Source organism: Apteryx mantelli, chromosome 4, assembly GCF_036417845.1.
Source record: "Apteryx mantelli isolate bAptMan1 chromosome 4, bAptMan1.hap1, whole genome shotgun sequence".
NCBI lineage: Eukaryota > Metazoa > Chordata > Aves > Apterygiformes > Apterygidae > Apteryx > Apteryx mantelli.
Window position 1 is genome coordinate 25,538,388 of NC_089981.1, and position 22,737 is coordinate 25,561,124.

General features: G+C 39.3%; 1 protein-coding gene across 2 annotated transcripts; it reads left to right on the forward strand.

Annotated features, from left to right (window-relative positions):
• Positions 1–7,545: 7,545 nt before the first annotated feature.
• UEVLD (UEV and lactate/malate dehyrogenase domains) lies at positions 7,546–20,970 on the forward strand. Of its 2 annotated transcripts, none has more exons than XM_067296040.1 (12): positions 7,546–7,610; positions 9,319–9,403; positions 9,720–9,782; positions 10,691–10,854; positions 11,855–11,990; positions 13,366–13,487; positions 14,147–14,252; positions 16,279–16,449; positions 17,423–17,596; positions 18,149–18,233; positions 18,848–18,971; positions 20,323–20,970. In XM_067296040.1, the coding sequence occupies exons 1-12, from the start codon at positions 7,569–7,571 to the stop codon at positions 20,485–20,487; spliced, it is 1,437 nt and encodes a 478-aa protein (XP_067152141.1). In that variant the 5' UTR covers positions 7,546–7,568; the 3' UTR covers positions 20,488–20,970. The 2 variants fall into 2 exon arrangements, with proteins under 2 accessions (XP_067152141.1, XP_067152142.1); XM_067296041.1 differs by having other exon boundaries at positions 19,113–20,394.
• The last annotated feature ends 1,767 nt before the right edge of the window (positions 20,971–22,737 follow it).

Genomic DNA, 22,737 nt, shown 5'->3' on the forward strand with positions numbered 1-22,737 from the left:
AAATATCAGTAAGCGTGCATGCTTATAGTTAATCATCCTTTGGATGCTAATTCCATTTTTGGAATCACTTATTTCCAAACAAGTGTATTCTGTTCAGGTGGAAGGTAATTCTATACTGAGTTATTAGCTTAATCCAGCCAACAGTACTGTTAACTCTCTGGAAGCAAAAGAACTATTTTACTTAAATTTTAAAAAATTGATTCCCTTGTTTGAGGGCAATTTTTAGTTCTGCAACTAAAACTTTAAGCAGGCCACTAGACAGATCTGAAATAATAACTTTAGTCATCCAATAAATAGCCTTTTCTCACCAGTTTAAATGTTTTTAAAAATATTAAATTTTCATGAGCCTAAGGATCTAAAAAAAAGTTTAGCGTACTTTGTGGGGTGAAATTAAAGATGGAAGAGGTTTCTGAAGTAATGAAGCATCATCAGTTTAGTGGCTGACCATCTCTGTCCATGACTGATGAATGGTTTTCCCAAGATATCTGGTGATTAACTGACTTTGGGGGTTTTCTCTGTTCATAGTTGTGCAAGTCTCAGGAGTTCTTATATCCTGTTCCCTGCATTGACAAATGCCTAATTTTTTTTATACCTTTGTGCCCAGCTTCTCCAAGTTTCTCAATTGAGGAAAGGCAAGTATCTGATACCATCTCTTAAAGCGTTGTCTATGTGGATGTTCAGGGCAATTGGTAGCTTAAAGAGAGTTAAGATTGTGGGCTTGTTTGTTTGTTTTTCCTCCTTAAAAGTACGGTCTTGCTTCTGACTTGACACGCACCCAGTGAGGTTAATGTTCCAGGCTTTATAATGCACTCAGAAAATATGAGCACATGCATATGCCCACACTGAGTGCAAGAGGATGGTTCAGTGCCTTGGATGTAAAGGCTCTTGGTAACTAAGACATAGAAATTCATTATCAAATTGCTGTATACAGAAGTTCACTTCTCCATTTGGAAAGCGCTGAGTGTGCATTGAATGTTGAAAACCACTGGTTTCTTACCCTGAATTCATGTTTTGGTTTAAATAATTCAGTTAATTGACAGCAAGGCCAGAATGGACAGAACCTGCTGGTGAACTGAATTGTTCCTTTGTTTGATGCTGTGTGTAGCAAATTTAAGCCCTCTTATTGTCTGGTTACAAAAATAGTGCAGATGCTGAGTTGGCATAGCCTCACCTGTTGTGATTTTTAAAATGTTGTATTTCTGCCACATTAATATTCTATGGCAATCCTGGCAAAATGTTTCATTCTTCTACAAAATTTCATTTATGAGATCTAGCAGTGACCCACATGCTCAAATAAAACATACCTGTTACACTAGCCTTTGGTAATTTTTAAGCACAAACCCCTGCTTATGTAGTGCAATCTCTTGTAAACCTTATTCATGGAGGAAGAAAAACAGACTTTTGAGCACTCATATGCTAAATTTTGAAAATGGATAGAAGTATGTGCTGAATGTTCAGAATTAAATGCCTAGCAAGATAATACAGAGGAAGCATCAGAAAGCTATTATCACAAACTGGTTATAACAAGGAATCAACTTTTTGAGGTTTGAGTAGATTTCCAACAGTGTGATTTATTTTTTTTTTGTCAACTTCAATTGTCATGAGATCCAAGTGTATTATAAGGCCTGAAACACTAGCTTCCGCAAATGACTAATATTTGCTATGGGTTTATGTCCTGAACTCCCTAAGACAACACTTGATGTACTTGCTGTTCTGGAATGAATAAAGGACTCTATTTATCCTTGCCATTTGCACAGCAGGGGTAGGAGCTTGGGTAAGTCTCCTTTGGCTATTGCTTTTACACAGAATGTGCAAAAAGCTTACATGATACCTGTGTCAAATGTGACCACAAAGGGTGAGTAGACAGCCCAGTCACATAAGCTCAGTCGTCTTCACAATTCACACAAAGACGCATTGTCATAACAGTCCTCTCCCTCAGCCAAAAGGAGGCTCCCCACAAACCCATTGCTAACCCATCTTTTGTTCCTTAGCTGTGCATACGAAAGGAGTTGCACTGCCGCAGCAATGGCAGCCTATAGTGCGTCCCATGGCCTGTTTACTAGCAGTGTGTAAAATGCTGGAACTCATGGCAAAACTTAACTGTTTTGTGAAAACTACTTGCTGCCTCATGCAGTCGGCAATAGAATCTGAAGTGCCTTGAACCTTGGTTTAAATTCAGCTTGGTTGGATAGGAGTACTTTTAGCTGATGGTTATGGAATGATGTATGAAATGAGTTGATTGTAGTGTCATTCATGCACAGATAACTTACTGGTTGTCCAGAGCAAAGGTGAACAGTGAGATAAATTATGCTCTTACTCATGATATTTCCAGAGCTGAAGGGTTCAGTAAGGATACTGTTGCTCTTGCCACTTGTATTGCACTTGGTCTTCATTTATTTCCAAAGCTTCAGGATCTGGGAGGATCAATCAAGCATACTTCAGAAGTGCAAATTTTGCTTATACCCTTTAATATTTTTAAGTTCAACTTGCAATTTCCATCCCATTACTATTAACTTAAACAGATCATATCACTGAGTGATTTTTCTCCACTGGAGAAAATTCTTTGAAACACTTCTGGAATTGTAGGTTTCACATTACTGAGAGAACCTTTGCCTTTTCCTTTGTCTTTGGTCTAAACCAGCGTAGCTAGAGATACAGGATGCCCAAAGTTAATTAGAAGAATAAGACTAGTATTTGGAGTGTGAAAGTTCAAGCTACAGTAAAGATGATACCATTTTCTTCTTTCCTTGTGTGTGGAGCTGAATGAAATTCGCAACAAGCCTTGTGCTCTAGAACTAGCCATGTGTTCTCGGAGATGTTGTCATTTTATTTTGCCCTCTTCCTTTGCATCTGAGTGACTGCAGCTCATTTTCTATCTAAATAGGCATCTTAACTTTTCTGCCAAATCTCAAAGAAAATATCTCAATAAGATAAACTTAACTGCTAGCAAAATACTATCTGTTTTGAATAGATGTGGCATGCTCTTAGGGAGAAAGGAGCTCTAATAAGTAAATGAGGAGTTGGAAGTATTGGGTATCTGCTCAATAAACACCAGCTTGGAGAATTTCCTATAGCCTGCTTGGCAGGGATAGGTGCAAAATGCTATAGCCACATTCAGAAAAGCACAATATTCCCAGTTCCACTGGCTTTACCAGGTTATTTGTGTTTAACTATACACTTAAAAGCTGCTCTAGAGCAGAGGCAGTGTTTGATAATGTAAGATGTGATCCTGAAAACTATTTCTTACTTTTTACCTCTAGAAGCCGCATAGAAACTTTGACTCGATACCAAATCGAAGAGATGTTAGAACTATGGCCAATAGTCACTCATATTGAGTGGAAAAAATGAGCCTTTCTGTAGTGGATAAAAATTGAATGCCTCCAGTAAGGATGGAACCCAGAATCCTCCAAGCTCTCTGGGTCAAGGAGTGCCACCTATCAATTCAATTTTATGTTGCCTAAACCCTTAAACTGAAACTATGCTGTGTGATTTAGTGAAGCCGAACACAGGAGCAGTATGTGGAACCATGGTGGAGACTCTTACGTGCGCACTACTAGACAAATAGATACTGTTTTCTGTCTTGAAATCACCCACACATGGCATACAGCAAAGCAGGTTTCACTTCAGAACTGCATTTAACAGAGCGCCCTTCTTGCTGGTGGAGCTATCAGTAGCTCTCCGTTTGGCCGCGTTCAGCTCCAGCACTACACTGAGTGCTTCCTGCTTGCGTCGTATTTCTTTGGCTCATTGGCATGAGTCTGTAAACAAACACAGAGTATATAACCTGCAGCAAGTATCTTAAAAATGACAGTCATACTGCTAGCTGGGCTAGGGAAGTCAAGGTAATCTTGAACTAGCTTAAGAAGCTGAAATACAGAAGGAAACTTCAGCAACAAATGGTAGAGATCATTTCTTTATCTGGTGTAAAATGGTATAACTTGATTTAAATGAAATGATGATTTATGTCAGATCAGGTTGGGTTTATAATATGGTTCTGCCATCTTCTGGAAAAGCAGAATCTGTTTCCTAAGCTGTCTCTCTCAGAAACTTTCAATCTTCTGTTCCACATGTCAAGAAGTGCTTTATGGAAATGGCAACCTGTCAGATGCGGGGAGGGCTGGTAGAGGGTGGTGCGTGGGGTAGGCAGGTACACTCTGCGTGGGCAGGATGCTAGCTTGCTAGCAAGAGATTTCATTACCTAGAGATTAGCTGGCATTAGAATCTGTTAATTTAATATGGAGTTATTCCTTGTAAACAACATTTAGAGCAGATTTTGAGTCAGAAAGCTCAGACCAAATTCTGAATCTAAAGGATCTGTAGTTTTGGTGCAGGCTAAATCAAGGATTACCTAAAACCCTTACATAGAAATGGTGTCTTTTATTCTTGAGAATATATAAGCACCAATGGTATATTATTACTATTTTGGTCTCTATGATTATTTTAGCTATGTATGCACACATAGATTTTAAAAAGTGTTTTCAGCCTGGCTAGCCTACTAATAACTGTACATATCTATCAGAATTTCCTGGCTGTTTTTACTGTGCAGTAAGGAGAGATTAAAAATTAAAATGTTTGAGATGAAAAATTTGAAAAGAATAAGTTATTCTCAAATGTTAGTCTGTGCTAGAGCCTTTGTGAAACAAAATGATTTTCAATTTGTCTTTTAAAAGGGTTTAGATGAAAGTTCATGCAGATGATTCTGTTACAGCTCATCTTAGGGTTCCCCACGTTTTCATCCTCCAAAACACTGTGTAGCCACAGAGTCTGTAGAAGGATGGGGTAAAGGTAGTTGCCACTGTGTGTGTCCAGACCTCAGGTTGTGGGGTTGCAGTAAGCTTTAATTTCCTGTTCTTGCTGCTCCACAGAAGTCAGCACGCAGGATGATTCTGGTGTCAGGACTCTACACAAACTTCCTCCCTCTCCTCTTGCGGGCAGGAACTTCTCTTGGTCTGCAGTGTTAGGGACACTGCACCTAGGACACGGCCAACCTGGCAGAGCAGGGCTAGGGGGCTTGGAGGTGGTGTGCCCAGTTGTTGCGATGTTTCCTGCAGGCAGCACCATCACACATCCTGCCTTGATAACACTCTCCAGGAGCTCCGGTGTGGTCCCGCTGCTGCGGCAGCCAGCTGAACCTGCCCTCTCCCTTGGATGCTGACCCCCATGGGACGCTGTCCTTCGAAATGCAGGCTTCTGCTCGCAGTGTCTGGCTGGGCTTTCACAACCCTCGATACCAGATGCTGTTGCTAAAAAAAACAACCTAGGCAGGATTCTCAAATGCAAGAGAGGAAAGTGTCTGAAAGACCAATGCATAATAGTCCTAGTAGCCCATCAGAGAAAAGGTAAGGGTCTGCGTCTTGTCCTTAAGCTCAGTTGTCTGTTAACACTGTCCCGTTCCTGGAAGTTGGTTGCATTGAATGTCAACAGCTGGAAACTAAAATATCCAAGAATTAAAACTAGTTTTGAATTTAGTGTCTGTGAAGATGGCGGATGCTGATTACCCAGCTGCTGTACGCTGCATTCATCGGGAGCTGTTGGGATTTTCAGAAAGGGTCTGCAGCAAGTCAGCACCTACGGTATGAAGGTCCTTTACTCTCAGAAGGTCCTCAGCCTCTCAGAACCACTAACGGCTTCTGAAGCAATTTCCCAACAAAATGACGATCTTTTTCAAATCCACTAACAACTCTTACCTTACACCCTGTGATATACTGTCTATAGTAGCTTGTGTCTCAGGAGAATCTTTTAATTCTGCCCTATGTTACACATACGGCTCTAATACTCAGAACACCTTGTTTTAAGAAGCAATGTTTAAAAATGATTCACTGAGAAAGCTCAAAAAGCAGATCCTCAGCGTGTTTAAGTTATCATACCTCTGCTAAACTACAGCCGTTTATTCCAGCAGAGCATCTACATCGTTGTCTGGAAAAAGCTGAGCTCATGTTATCGTCTTGTCTTGGGTCTCAGTGGCAGAGACACCTTAACATCTAAAAGCGTGGAGTTCTGCTAGCCGCCTTTTGTATGAAACCACTGGTATCTTTGCAGAGGGTCAGATTTGTTTTGAGCTCACCTCCAAGTACTTCTCCTTCAGCGTTATTCCCAAGATGAAAATCATCCATAACACGACGACCATTGTACGATACCTCGCAGAGCCCCCTCGCTGCAGATGTCCTGGGCTTGCGGTGGGTAAGGCGTGCTGGGGTCTGCAGTTGTTCCTGAAGGACTGAGCTGGAGCCACCCAGCTTGGTGGTCTTCCTTTGAGGCTCTGCATCTGCGCTGAGCGCTGAGGTTGTGATGTCATTTGTTATGTCACAGGCGAAAAGCACAGAAACTGAATGACATCAGCGAGCAGTAGATATAAGGAAAAATTTAATAAAAGCTGTTCTAAACCTTATTTGTTCTGGTATATCAACAGCTTCTATTCTTGGTTACTGCCTGTCTCAGGTGTTGTGTCAGCCAGGGAGAAAAAAAAAAAATCGTATGAGCTTTCATGAGGAGATCCTACTCCTTGCCAAAATGCGAGAAATATGAAACTATGAACTTTGGTCTGTTCTGTTCTGATCTTGCAGTATTCTAGGGGATTAGGGGACAGGAATTTGTCTATTTTCACCTACCTGGACCCACTGTATTTTCCACCAACTCCAAACTGGCCATCCATCAGACTCGCAGGTGCACTTTCTGAAGGGCAGTTTTCTGATATCTGTACTATGTGATATGACAGCCTTACAAAGCAAGAGTAGTATAGGAAAAGAAGTTCATTCCAGATTTTTATTTGCATATTTGAAACACCAGGTAAAATTGCAGGTCAATTGTGATGATATGAATGCAGAGGAAAGAAATGCCCAAATCCCTGTAATATCTGTATACGGTCTACTATCTGATATTCCTTTTTTATTACTGCACAGCCAGATTTCACTGAAAGTCTATGTTAGCTCAGTGACCGAAGAAACAAAAAGGAAAGGAGAAAAGTAGCCGGGAGTCATTTCTAGTGCTGTTAATTTGCTTTCTGCGGGGGGAACATTTGTTCCTGCCCCGTGAGGGCTCCCATGTTCTCGCACAGATTTGCGTTCGCGTTCAGCGCAGGACAGAGCAGCACGTACTTCAGGACACGCGTTTGCTATTCCTGGCCGCGTGTGCTAGCAGCTAGCAGCTGCCCAAAGCACAGCAGCTGGGAAACCGCACAGCCCTGGTTACACGTGCTATGAATATCTGGTGTGAAATAGTCTTCCCTTATAATCTCGAAGAAGGCTGCTGGGCAGCATAAGGAGTTTTCCATAGATTTCAACATCCTTTAGATCCGGCCTATAATGCAGATGTCAGCACGCCGCGCCATCGAGTGGAAACGACGCCGCGTTGTCTGGAGCTTTTTATATGCGTCACATGGCCCTGACAGGATTTACTGTTGTTTAACTAGGAGTTAATGAAGCCTTTACTTCCACGCAGGGGGTAGGCGGCTGTTAACGCAGCTATGTTATGATTATTATTATTTACTCTCCCGCGCAGGGGCGCTTGGGAGGCGGAGGCGGCCGCGGCCCCGGCCCGCCCCGGCAGCACCCGCCGCCGCCGCCGCCATCATGGAGCTGTGCGAGGAGGCGCTGAGGAAGCAGCTGGGCAAGGTGCGCGCGCCGCCGGGAGGGGAGGGGGCGCGCGGGCCCCGCGCCCGGGCGACGGTTAAACCGTCACCGCCGCGCGCGCGCGCCCGCCTCCCCTCCCCTCCGCACCCCGTCACCCCCCCCCCCGGTCTGCGGGCGCCCCGCGCAGGGGAGGTGCGGGCGCTTCGCTGAGGGCTCTAGAGCTGGTGGGGAATATATATATATATATATATATATATATACACACATACATATAGTGATCTTTAACTACTGTTATAAAAGAGTTCTGCCCCGTTTGACCTGCAGGATTTACACTGTTTATGGAACTGAGTTTAAAAGTACGCAGCGTATAGTTTTATGGTTCTGGACACAGTGGCACGTATGGTGTGCGGCACGCTATTAAAACCTTGCTCTGAGTATAGAGTTACTAATTTCCTTGGGGGCTTTTCTGTGACAATCCCTGCATTAGTAACTCAATGCTTTATAAAGATGGATTCATTCTCATAGCATTCCTCCGAGGTAGAAATATGTTTGTTTCCATATGCGGAGCGGAGGTATGCATGCTTAAATGTCAGGCACGCCAACTAATTTTAGGTGAAAATAGGAAAGGGCTGTGTCTGACCTCCCTGACAAAGCTTTTCTGGTCTTTAGGAAAGAACAAAATATTTTTGTTCAGGAATGCCTCATTTATTTTGCCTCCTGCATAAAGAAAGGAGTTAACTGGGGAAAAATGGTTTTGATTTCACAGAGCAGCTGTAGATTTGCTGCTGTTTCAGGTTCATAGTCTTACTGAAGGGGTTGCGGATTTTAACTACTACTTTGGGACAGGTATTCCCATGCCGTGAGCCGTTCTTTAAGCCAGCGTAGGGCTGCAGTTGTGTTTGCTTAGGCCGGGGCTCCAGAACAACTCCAGACTTCCTAAAATGTGAAGCAGGTGCCGTAATCTGGGGAATGCAAACTATTTTTCACAACTGTCCGCTCTGGGAGGTTGCCAAGCTCGTGGAAGTTCAGGTTCAGATGGACTGGGGGTGACCTAAAAGAAGTAGCAGTAATTTATTCTTGCTGATAAATGCATTGAGATCACATTTCAAATTTCGGTATTTTTTTCAAGCTGTGGGTGGGTTTTTTGGGGGGTGGGAGGGGATGCATTATTCTGTATGAAATTTCTCGGCTATCAAGGACAGTTCAAGCATGGAAAATTTTCCCCAAGGTTAATTTCTCACACATTTAATACACTTGCAAAAATGGATCTCTTATGAAACTCTTTTAAAATGTGTGCAAGTGGATCTAAGTTTTTGGTAGTAACTGTGTCAGTAATATGACTTCTCTTTTCCAAAGGTTTTATATTCAAATATTGTTTGTAAATATTGCATACAGATAAGTTAAATTTTTCTAAGACTCCCCTCACAATGACTTAAAGGGGGATAAGGTGTATAAGGAATGATGTCAGAATTCAAGTTCTCATGCAGCAACAGCAAACCTGGGGTACTTTTAAAGCTATTTTGGTAAGGCAAGTGATATGTTAGATTGCATATAATGAGGAAAATTTGTAGTATAGAAAGATCTCTGAGAATTAATTTCATGCCAAAACTATTTATAATACTACAAGTAATTGTTAGCTGCCCCTTCTTGTGTTTCTACCTTCTTTTGATTCTTTCTCCCTATATCCTATAATGAAAGAAATTGCTTTTTGAAGTGGAACATTTTTTCTAATTCTTCCTTCCCTTCCCAGTATAAATTCAGAGACCTGACCATAGAAGAACTAAAGAATTTTAACAAGACCTACCCAAACTTCGTATTCTCCATGAACACCTACAGTAAGAAGTGATTTGGTTACTTTAAACTATTTCTTTGGACTTTTACTTGCCATAAATTCAGTTTGTGTATTATAGAGGCTAAATAGCGTAATTATCTTTCAGTTGTATTCCCATCTTTATTCTGACTTTCAGTGAAATTCTCTATTCCTCAAAGGAGGGGGGAAAAAAAAGCCTTAGTAACATTCTGGACTTGGGTGTTTCAGGTGCAGTGTATTTGATACCTCAAGAAAAAAAGGCAGTGTGTATTGGTTGTTGTGGGTGAGGTTGCTATATAAAATTCAAAATGATTTTTAAAATATCGCATTTTTAATTTCAGCCTTCAAAGATGGATCCCAGAAAGATCTCCTGAATTTCAGTGGCACTGTTCCAGTGAAGTACGGTAGGATTCATTGAATGTAATTTCCTTGCTAGTTACAAATCCAAAATGTTTCCGGTACTGCCTCCTAACAACACACTATACTGATTGGTCACAGAGAATCTTAGAAAAACATGTGGCTAAAGTAGGAGACATGGCTTCGGCTTCTCTGCTGTGGTAGCCAGATGGGAGACCGGGGTGGGGAAGAAGTGAGGGTGCTGCTTCTCACTTCCGGCAACCAAAGGGAGTAAGCTTCCTCCTAAATGTTTTGTAAAGAAAGTGGAAAGGCAAATTCAAACATATGAAAATGATGCCTTTAAATTTCTGGATTAGGCTGTAGTAGTATGTGTGTATGAGATGAGGCATCTTTTTTTCATTTTGCGTAGTATGCTCAGGGCTAATCTACACAGATTTGTGTCAAATACTGAAGAATGTGAATGAATACAAGTCTGCATATGGTTCCCCTTGGACTTTTGGAGCATTACCTATACGGGTCTTTGAACTGTAGCTTCTTTAAAGGTGACCATTAAGGATCTTGCATGAATTGGCAGAAGCCACTTCTACTCCATAAGCAAGTCTCTTCATGCACACATTGGCACTGAAATAAGCTATTATTAGATAAGTCAATTAGCTATTAAAAAACTCATGTAGCTGGTTTGAGATGATGTGTATGCTTTGCTTGTAATAGAGGATGCATGAACCCTGTGCTTAAGCAGAATTTAATCAGTAGCACTTAAATTTGATCCAACCCAGACTATTTTTATTAACTAACAGGAGTGATATAAATACTGTTCAGTTTGAATCTAGAAAGTGATTTGTCTGGCTTATTTGCTTTGTAATTGTGAAGTATGAATTGCATGCCTACACACCTGTTTTGCAGTGTCTCTTTCTAATGCCGAGGTTACTAATGGCTTTTGGTTTGTGTTGAACAGGTAATTCATATAACATACCTGTTCATCTGTGGATTATGGATTCTCATCCTTTTGCTCCCCCCATTTGCTTCTTGAAGCCAACTGCGAACATGGGAATTTCAGTGGGAAAACACGTTGATGCTCGTGGCAGGATTTATTTGCCCTACCTGCAAAGCTGGAGCCATGTAAGGCTGGAGTAGATAGCAGGGGAGGAAAGTATCTGGGAATAATGCATGATATCCCATGCAAATCAGTGGATGGGGTGGATAGAGTTTGGTTTCTTTTCTCTCTTCTGCATTGTTTGTTAATATTAAATATGTCATGATTACACAAAGAGAAGCAGAATGTTATGTCTCTTGAAATTACAGCCTTCAGCCAGTCTGAAATGATTGTAAGGAAAATTATTTTAATCTGAAGAAAAAGGGGATTGATTTTGTTACAAAGCAGTATATGCCTCGTGTGGTCCCTTTGATACTTTTGCCTTTGTCGCTGTGAATGACTAATAATACTAGACAAATTGAGTATCCCTGGAAAGTTCAGTGCAAGTTCCTGTCTTTTTGATAGAACTCTGAATGATTAGAACAGAGGTTCAAAAGCTAATGCTGTTGCTAAATATTTTATGCATTGCATTAACTGAATTACTTAAATATGTCTGACAGGCCAGTAAAAATGATTTAATGAAAGCTAGTTTTCTAAAATGGATGGGATGTATTTTTCATTATTAGTGTAGAAATTCCCATCCCATGGGAATTGCTTCTCTTGCTAAAATTTCTACTGATTTCAGTGTGTGTTTTGCCCAAAGAGGGAATGAATCTCCAAAAATCTGGACAGTTAAGTTCATCTGATAAGACTGAAGCTATCTTTAGCTGCAGTTTGTCCGGTTTATAATATTGGATGCTGCTATATCAAAGGCTTCCATATGTTCACTGATGCTTTCAAAATCTAGTTGCACTGATAATTTAAATCCTTGTTGTCCCATGCTCCTGTTTGAAAAGTCTCTCTTCAAAAAGTGATGCTTAAATAAGCTTAAATGCTTATGTAAGTGTAAAAGCTCTCTATAATTTGATTAGATTTTGTATAGTTATTCTGCTTTGTGGTTCTTTATGAACTACTGCAGTTTACAGCCAATGTAACTATGTGAAATAGCTAGTCAAGTGTTTTATATTTTGTGTTGCTGTATTCCAGCCTAAATCAACTGTCATTGGATTAATCAAGGAAATGATTGCAAAATTTGAGGAAGAGCTCCCTTTGTATTCACTGTCATCTTCTGATGCAGCCAGGCAATCCGAACTCCTGTCTTACATTGCAAAGATTACGGAAGGTATGGATTTTTTTCATAAGTTTATTTGTAATGTTCTTGGACAGTATGTATTTGTTGTTATTACTTTATATCACAAAGATGCCCACATAATTTTAATGCCTGGATTTTTGGTGTTTGCATGTCCACAATGTTTGGTATTTTTTGTTTATCTTAAAAATGCCTCTTGAATAGAGAGCTGAGGTTCTCTTTATTCAAATAAGCAGTTCTTTTTCAATATCTGCATTTAAACTTGCTGAAAAATGCTGTAGGCTTAGTATTGCTTGTTTGTAGGAAATGCTGTAACAAAACTCCATATGAGATCTTGGGGAAGGGAACTTTATAATAAAAAGTGACTTTATAATAAACAAACTGATTTTACTCGTTCATAATCATTCTCTCATAGATCTCATTCACTTGCAGTCTCACGTTCACAGTCACAAGTCCCAAAATCTGTCTGGCACAATCACTCATGCGCAACAGTGAGAATGAGTGATGTTGGCTATTGAGTCCACATCACATATCTTAGGTGGTTCTTGTTTGGTGGTGACAAACTGATTTTGGACTTGTCTTTTACACTCTTCAGAAGGGATGTTATTTGGCATCTTTTGCCATATTATATTATCTCACACACTGTAAGTTTTGGGCAAAAATCCTGAAGTTCACAGTTCTCTTGTTCTCCTTACCTGGGTGTTTTATGGTCCCCGTCCTATTCTTCATGATCTTGACATCTTTTTTTCAAGTTGCTGTTTTCCTCCTCTTTCTTTTAATGTAATCGCCTATGCTGGCCTGTAGCAATTAGCACAAACCTTGCCCTTTAACTCTTGTCCTGCGGTTTCCTCTGTGAATTGCATACATGTGCGTGTTTGTGAGCACGTGCATGTGCACACATGCACACAACACACATTTCCATTTGTAGTTCATTCATACCAATCTTAATATTTCTGTTACAAATCTTTATGCATTATACTAAGATTCGTTAGCAGCTGCATTGGATAAGCAACTTCAGATCATCATGCTTTAATCACATTCCATTTTGCACATCTTTTCAAAATTTGAAATCTTTTACAAATTTTCTGCCCATAGTATATACTCATACCTGTAACAGTAGCAAAGGGAGTATTGTTTGTATGGTCTTAGTGTCTAGCTCCTTAATATATTGTGCTTGTACTTTCCACCTAGTGAGAAAACATTCCTATCCAGAGAGGAATATTTGTTTTACCTGGTGGGAGTTATGATGAATTTTCCATGGCTAGCTAGGCTTGACCACTATTTTGAAGTATATGTAATTTGGCTTAACTCTGGCTCAGCCGTGATCCTTTATGAAGCAGCAATACTTGTATTGATATTTTACAGTGTGGACCAGCACTTAAGTTTGTAATTTTTTCTTTAATTATAGGAGAGACTGACATGAAATCAAAGGGTAAAATTGGTGGAGACAAAGATGGATGTTTTAACAAAATTACTGTGGTTGGAGCTGGAGATCTTGGCATGGCCTGTGTATTAGCAGTCGCAGCAAAAGTATGTGATTATTATGAATAGCAACAGACCTGATTAATATAGGGGCTTCCAAGCTAGTTCTTAGCTTCTTCCACACAGAAGTTAACTTAGCATTTTTAATAGTCATGTCATGGCTTATGTCATTTACCTCTTTCCTTCAGTTAATTGAGGGACACACAGAACAGAAGTGTTAGTTTCTGTCCTGTTTCTTCAGTCAGCTTTTTGAATACATAAGGTTGAATATTGAATTCATTTATTTTGAGAATCCATAGTTAAAGGGTTGTTGCCAAAGCTGTGGCTTGTTTACAGTTGGGATCTGCTAGCCCTCTAGAAGAGGATATTCTGTAGATGGTCTGTACTCTGTCACAGTTACACACTCAAAGACAACAGTAACATCAACATTTATAACTTGCCAGGGAAGGTTTTATAGGGCGGTTTGTTTGTTTGTTTCTTAATGCTTTATTTTCCAATTAAACTGATCAACTCCTTTATTCTTTTTTGTATGTTTTGATGGTAATTTTTGTGAGGTCTGCCCATACTGCTTGTTTTACATGTGATACAACAAACACTGTTTTGAATAGGAAAAATATCTTCTTTCTTATCTTCTCCCCCTTCTCTCCCCGCCCTGAACAAGTTTTGCTTTATTTAATTGTTGATCTGCATTATTCTTATTCATACAGGGTGCTGCAGACAAGGTGGTTCTTTTGGATCTTTCTGAAGGTGCAGCAAAAGGAGGAACCATGGACTTGGAGATATTTTCTCTGCCAAATGTAGAGATCAGCAAAGGTACTAGTTCTTCTCGTTGGAATGGAAGCTGGTACTGTACTGTCTGTGCTTGTGCTCATTTTAATGAGGACAGGACACCTAGGGAGTTAGAGGTTTTGGCATATAGCCATGTTTTAAAAAAGATGCTATTATCTTTTGATAGCTTCTCACTTTTCTTCATCTTTCCAGGGCAAAATTGGGAAGGGAGGGTTCAATGAAGCTTGCATTGCTTCTATTTCAGGCTTTTTTCATTCTGTTTATAGAGGTGTGTGAGTCTTACTTCCAGGGTAGGAAGCCAATACTGGAACTGGACACAAAGAAACACAGAGAATGAGACACTAAGCTAGCACTTCCGTGTTGCAGCTGCAAAAAGCAAAGGAAAAAAAAAATATATATATATATGTGTGTGTGTATGTCTATTAGGGAATTATAGATAGCTGTGACAGTACTGTTTGAAAGACTGATAAATAAGGCCAGCTTCAAACTTCAAAACATCACTTTCCAAACTGTCCTTCATTAAACATGCACATTGCCAATGGTTAGTTCTTCATTATTATCACTGCATATGCAAACAATTAGTCCTTAACAATCTTATTCTCAATTAGCTGTGAGTGTACAATAGGATGGAGCTGATGGCTACAGTCCTTGACGGTCTTAGTTGTGGATGTTGAGGTGATTAGGCTTGATCACTCTTCCACAGTGGAAGCTGGAATTGATTTGGGCAACTTCTTTCTTCCTCCTTTTTCCTCCCTTGTCCTTGGTGTTTTTGTGTTCCTTGACCCCTCTACAAGATGAAAAGGGGGGCTTTCATGTATTTTCAAAGTAATTGATCTTATTTTGGGGACAAGGTCTTGTTCTGGTTCCACCAGGCATCTTTTCTGCTTATTTTGCAGGATTATTCTGTTTCCACCTGATATTGTTGCTGCCTGATTTACATATTTGTTCTTATCTTGCAGATTTTTCTGATAGTACATTTTTTTTTCTGTACAACGATCTTGCAGCTATACACAAATCTCCATTTGTCCCTTTGTAGTTACCTATTGTTTATATATTTATGTCTAGCTGTGTTACAAAGAGTTTATACACTGTTGTTGGCTAGGCTATTAGTAGTGTTGCAATATTTCAAAACACTTATACACTGTCACCTGTTATTTTAGTGCGCTGATGTCTGGGTTTGAGGCAAGCTAATATTAGTTATATCCTGCTTAGTATGCTTCCAGTTGATAGGTGCACTAGGCCTCTGCTTTGGCTGCAGATGGTTTCAGAAGTGGTGTGACAATCAAACTGGTTACATTATTTCTGTGTCCAAGCTGGTCATCTGTGTGGTACTCAGCTATTCAGAGTTACCAGCTCAAGGCAGCACTGGCTTATGAACTTCTGCAGCAAATTTCACTGTGTGTTGCTTTGGGCTAATAAATAAGGATCTTTTAGGTGAGCTAATAAATAGGCTCCTGAAGCAATTTTTAGGGTGGTCTACCTGTTCTTGATTGAGTTAAAAGAACAACAAGAATATAGAACCTCAGATAAAGGAGTGAAAGTCTGCCCAGAATGCAGGACAGAGCTCGGGTGCTGCAGTAATGGAGCCTGGTTCCATCAAGTAGCTGGGCAAAACAGGCAAGGGGGTGGGAGATAAAGCCTGCTTTTAAAAAATCATAATCAAATAAAAGAGATTTTTCTTGGATGTATTTATTTTATTTCTCCCTTGCCAAGGAAAACAACTTTGGAAAGCTCGTATGTCAAAAACGATGTTTTCTGGTCTTTGCTCTGTAACCTTAGGCAAACTGCATTCTCCCTTCTCTATTTGCCAACTGTGAAATGGGGAAAGTCATTCTGTGGGAGAACTGTGTTTGACTGGTGCTGTGGAAGTGCCCAGAATTCTTCACTGGGGGAAATGGGCTGAGAGAGAAGGAGAAGAATTCCTAACCTAAGCTGGATGCAACAGTTTAGCATTTAAGGTTGTTCTTTGTTTTGCATCCAAAACTTGATTTTTCTGTTATTTGCTAAGATGGCATAAATGTTTAAAACTCTTTTTTTTTTACATTTTCAGATTTTTCTGCTTCAGCTAATTCAAAAGTTGTGGTACTTACAGTTAACTCTCTGGGTAATGCTCAGACTTACCTTGATGTCATACAAAGCAATGTGGATCTGTTCAGAGGAATTATCCCAGCAATATCACACTACAGTCAGAACAGTGTTCTGCTTGTTGCTTCTCATCCAGGTAAGTTGATACTTACGTTCACCTGATGGTCTATCTCTGAATTTCTCTTCGGTCCGTTTTAAAAATATGTTATTGCTTAATACACCCACTTATTCATAAACGCTTGCTACTCTGAAAGAAGTTTTCCTTTTCAGCCTAGAGCAGGACACTGTCTTTGAGGTTTTTTCCTTTACTGTTACCAAGATAAAGAAAATAATAGTATACTTTGATTGATATAAAAGGTATGTATATTTGTACATTTCTGTATGTAGCTTAAAACTCACTGTATTTACAGTAATAGCACCCATCGGCTGTAGTCTTGTTAGTTGTGAGTTTTAGGTATATGTGTCTCCTGTGCATTAAGGATAGATGCACATGTGTGTATATGCCATATGGTCAGACTCCCAGACTAATAACATATACAGTGTTGCTAGTAAATATTGTGGCTGTATTTTGGTGGAAAGACTGCATCTGTTGGGTCGGTGATACTTTGAATTAAGATGAAGTGGGAACACTACTTAAAAAGGGAAGGAAGTAGGTGTGAGCCTACCTGCCCTGTAAATACACTTAAAACATTGTTTTAAGCCCTTTTTTATTTCTCAAGTGCTTTCAACCCTTCTTATCATTTAGAGCTGTGGATATGGAGAAAAGAAAGCTTGCCCAATGAAAAGAAATGAAACACTGGCTGAATGAAACTTAGAAGCATGTGAGATTTTTGATAGAGGGAAGGATGGTTACTCATTTTGAAGTTTCCCTTTCAAAGTCTGTTTAGACATTTTGAAGAACACTAACTTCTTGACTCTTCTTAAAACTTTGCTCAGGACGTGAATTTTCCTCACCCTTTCCCTTGGTGTTTTAGGGTGGAGTAAATTACTGATATGTTCTTACATGCCTGCTTTTGAGTTTTTCATTATTGTGATTAATAGTTTGCTGCTGTTGTGCTGAATTTGGAGAGAGACACTTCGTTGTCAACCTATTTTTCTCTCACATATAGTTGAAATAATGACATATGTGTCATGGAAGCTGAGTGCATTTCCCAAAAGCAGAGTTGTTGGAATAGGTGGCAATCTGGATACTGAGAGACTTCAGTATATTCTCACAAACCTTTTGAAAGCAGAGGTGCTAGGAAAAGATGCTTGGATTGTTGGTGAACAAGGGGAAGACAAAGGTAAGTGATAAAGTATTATGAGTATTTAATGTCCTGACAGTACATTTAACTAACTGAGTAAATAAATGAATAACTGATAAAATTAATGAAGGTAGTCATAAGCAGGGTGGTAGATTTTTCACAATAATGATTTTAAATAAGAATAAGATTTTGGTATGTGCCCAGGATTTTAAAGCTGGAGTGGCAGCACAGATACTTGGCATGTCATAATAAAAGACTATAGAAAATAGAGTCTCAAATGCTTTTAATTCGGTATAACAGCATAGGTTAGAGGTACTGAAAAAGGAAGGAAATGTGGTAAAATATGTGGTAGGCTACTGCTAATATAAGAATTTTTACACATTACTTCTTTTTGGAAATGAGCATCTCTGGCCAGGTACTATAGAGTTTATTTTGGCAGTCCAGAGAAGCTTATCAACTAAATTTGGGTTGTTGCAGGGGAAGGATAAAGTTTGGAATTTTGATTTCCTCTCCCACCCTTTCCTCTGATACCCATTTTAGTCACTGTTGACTCACTAGATGTGCATTTAAATGTTGGTTGTTTCTGTCTAGTGCCTTCATGGACCAGTTGTAATTCAGCTGCAAGCCAAATTGAAACAATGGCTGCTCGTAACTCAAGGGAGAAGGTGGCTAACAGGTAACACGGTTATAATCGTAAAATTTTTTCATCATATTTAGACTCTTCCGGTTTGCAGACTTTTTTTTTTCCAGTCTAAAGAGTTTCACATATCTTTAGGTTTGAGTATCATTCATTTTTATATGTGTACATATAATAATACCACTGATTTTCTGAGGTTCTTGGTAGTAATGCTGTGTCTGTGATGATCTAAGGACAAGACAAGTTTTGTAGAATAAGCACTATCATTTTAGAGCAGCTAGTGTAATTGTAAAAAAGTAGACAAGCCTTCTGGCACATTAGCTCTTTTTTTTTTTTTATAGTTTGTGCAGAAGCAGTTTACTTCAAAATGAAATACAAGTTTGGATCAATTTAGCTATTTAAATTAACCACATATCAGTTACACCGCTTGACAGAAAAGGGAATTGTTATTACTACAGGTAAAAGATGCATAAAGTTCCCTAAAGCAATTCTCAATTCTCTTCTCTTGCTTTCCAAAGCAGTGAATCATGGTTATATGGTACATGTGGTACACTTATCTATCTTTAGAGTTTTACATGTAAACCAAAACATGAATAAGTAAAGTAAATAAAATCTAAACATTATGTTTTTTCCGCATTTCCTTATTTATATAGAGCTTTGGAAGTTCTAAAGGGAAAAGGTCAGAGATCTTGGTCTGTCGGGCTCTCGGTTGCTGATTTGACTGACAGTATACTGAAAGATAAAAGAAAGGTTCATTCTATATCGATTCTGGCAAAGGTAAATGTTATTAGTATCTCTTTCAGTTGACACTGTAATGATATTATTACTGGATATGACCATTAATTGTAACAGCATAGACATTTCAACTTAAAGCAACAGTTCTGAAGTAGCACTATTTTCATTACTTTCTTCCAACAGCTTTCAGCTCCAATCCGAAAACATGCAAAATTCAATCATTGCATTAACCTGAAATCAGTACTAAAAGTGGATTGTTTTCCAAAAAATACAAGAGCTCAGAGGGAAAACATATTTGGGGTTGCAGACCAGCTCCCCACTGTTCAAGGCTGCTGACCAGCTCCTCTGGAATAGTCAGAACTGGGAAATGAAGAGTAATGTGTGTGTCACAGTTTTCAAGTACTCAGTATTGAATGTGGATTTTTCCAGAGGGACAAACGAGTGCAGTATCATTTATGAAAGTTTAAAATGGGGGGTTCTGACAGTTTTTTATTTGACCAACTTTGGAACGGCTGCTTTTGCTACTCCTTGATTCCCTACTCTGAGGAGAAGAGCTAAGCTATATTTAACTTAAAATTGTAGGCTAGACCTTGTTTAAAGTTTTATCCTAAGAGGCATGCTTAAAAGCATTAAGTCATTTCATGTGATAAAAAACATGTAGAAACTTTTCATCAGTCACTTCTATTTACAAGCTTCAGAAAAGTGGTTTACAGTATTCAGTGCAGGGAGTTTAAGCACAAAAGGCTATTTATCAAATACAAACAGACATAGCTAATTTCATCATCTTGTTTTCAAGCAAAGTTTTTAATTGTTTATGAAATAAATGCAGATGTAGAGGAGTGACAAGTCTCTTAAATGGCAGAGTACCTGCAGAACCTAAAATTTCACATACACATCTTAAAAATATATATATATATAAAGTACAATAAAAACTTGAATTAAAGTGCTGTAAGTCTTGTAAAGTCTCTCAGATTATAGGATCAATAATTGAGAAATGTTCCCAGGCTGCCTTTTTAAAATTTCTTTTCTTCAGTACTAAGAGAACTAATGATTCCTGTGTGCTAACAAAAGAGTGTTCCTGCTTGTTCTACCTAAGAAACTGGTTAAACTGTATTTTGTAGTATGTTTTGTCTGCATTATTGAGGTCTGATATATTCATAGTTCAAGAATTTTTTTAAACTGTACAGTAATATTTTATAGTTCTTAAACAGTAATCCATTGCACATGATGTAACATAATTGCAATTTGAGCTATACTAAAACAAAATATGCCATGTGATGAAATACCTTTGCTTAATTAAAATTACCAAGTTATTGTGTGTAATTCCATACTTCAGATTAAGGACAGAGCAGAAATAACAACTCTGTATGACTGTTTTTCTATGTTGTTTCAGGGATGTTGTAATATAAACAGTGAAGTATTTTTAAGTCTACCTTGTATTCTGGGAACCAATGGAGTAATTGAAATGATCAAACTAGAAGAAGATCCACTAGTGCTAGAGAAACTGCAGAGCAGTGCAGCATCAATTCATGACCTTCAGCAACAACTGAAACTGTAAGCACAGGGGAAGTTATGGCGTCTGCTCACAAAAGTTGGAGGTTTGCTATGCAGAAAGTGTTGCCAAGTATATGTGGATTTCTATGTAAAACAAGAATTTTATAATTTACTTTCAAAATTGCTTCCTTTTCTTAAAGGTTAGGTTAAATTATATAATACAGGCTGCACTGCACAGCAGAAAATTCTTACTTTAAAAGTGAACTTTTTGGTTAGCCAAAATAAGGAGGGTAATGTGCAAGAATGTTTTGCCTAAATTTGGAAGACTTTTGCCTGCACACCTTTTGTTGCTAATTATGGCCTTGTTCTTGGGTTATTATTAGCTTATTATTAGCTGTTTGCACCTCATTAGGACACAGGTACTAGGCCAGCAGCTTGCCCAGCTTCTTTGAAACTTTAGTGTGCAGAGCCAGCGAAACACTTCCTCCTTTTTTTAAGTTCTGCGTAAGGGGCTTGCCTAGAAATATGGTCACACTCCAGCTCACCAGGGCAGCGGGGTCTGCAATCTGGTAACTTGATCTTTCATGCCTGTTGCAGGGCACTCTGATGGCAATGGATTCTTTTCTTGCATATTACTAGGAAAAAGAAAGATAAAAGCATGACTTAACATCCTTCAAACTTGAAGTATTGCATATGAATTTCTGTTATGTTTAATGATGTCTGAGACTTTCTTGTCATGACTTGTTTGCTCTTATTCCAGAATACTAAAGCATCTATGTTTTTTGGTATATAGATGTGGCACTTGTACCCCGTGCAGTATTGGTGCAAGTGCTCTCCCTAATGGGGAGGAGCTGGGGTTAGGAATGGAATAAAGAAAATAGTTGATAGTTGAGTAATGCAGAAATATCTGGAGTTCAGGCCTTGATCCAAAGCCAGTTGATGTCAGTAAGCCTCATATCAGACTGGGGGGAATATGGCTAATTGAGAAGGCAACAGACTCTGTAACCTTTCACCAGGAGGCCAAGGAAGTGGCGAAAAAGCAGAATGCTTTTTTAGATAAATCAAAAAGCATATGGTATCAAGATAAAGGGTCTTTTCTGTTCTAAACTATCTTGATTCATTGCACTGGTGTAAGAAAAGATTGTATTCATCCTGATTATACCTCAGCATCAAATTGCAGGGTACAAACTACAGCAGAAGAGAAATGTGGAGTCCACTCCTGCTGTGTGCCATTTAAGAACATCATTCTATATTTAAGCTTTGAGGTACGATTGTTTAATTATTGATGAAGCTTTCTAAGCCAAAGTAGGATATATGTAAGAGCTAAAGACCTATTCCTTTGTGCCTTCCATTTATATCTTGCAAAGAGGCAGACTTGGAAGTAATGCTGAGTTTATATTGATCTCAGAATTAAGATGAACCTTTTCTGAATAGGCTGATTTTTCATGATGTACTCAGATTTCCTTCTTGGGAGTATTCAGTGATGGGACAAAATTACTGATGGTTACGGTAGACCAACTTAGCTGCTATATTTGGAGAAAAAAAGCCAAAAACACTATGGCTGGACTCTTGGGGTTTCTCTTAAAAAAAGTCTTCCTAGAATTAACGTTTGCTACATTGTTTTTTGGGGTGTTGTGTTTTAATCTATGGAGCATTATCTTAATGCAAATAGTCTAGGTGTTTTGCCTTTTTTTTTTCTTCATCAATGGTTTAAATTGTTAAAAGTTGCTGACTCTTTTAACTGATGATGCTTGTGTCTTAGAATAACAAATCTTTGCTATTTAGAAGAAAAATAATTATTTTTAAAGGAAAAAAATACACAAAGGACCACAGCTTGACCAATGGCAATAATAAACGGCACTTTACATTGTCATGGGAAAATAATTCCCAAAAATACTTTTTAAAGACAAACTGCACTACAAAGGATTTTTTTTAAGATGGTAGTCATACTGTAAAGGGAAGGTACTTCTTGATACAGAAAGCACTGCTAGAACACGGCTTTTCCGGAGGGTCTCCGAGATTATGCGTTTCCTCCCTCAGATGAATGACAGCGGAGCGGACCTGGCGGTGCTGGCGCTGCAGGGGGAGCCACTCCCAGCTGCTTGCTCCGCCCGGGGACGCCCGCTCGGGTGGTTTGGGTCGTTACTGTGTATGTTGGCCGGCTGCTCGGCCTGCGCTCTTGCAAATAAACTAGTCCGGAAAAGCAGTGTGCGAGAAGCCTCTTGTCTCCCGCCGGCGCGGCAGGGCTGCGGGCCGCCGCCATGTGACACCGCCCCCCGGAAGTGGCGTCAGGGCCGGGCGGAAGCGGGCGTCG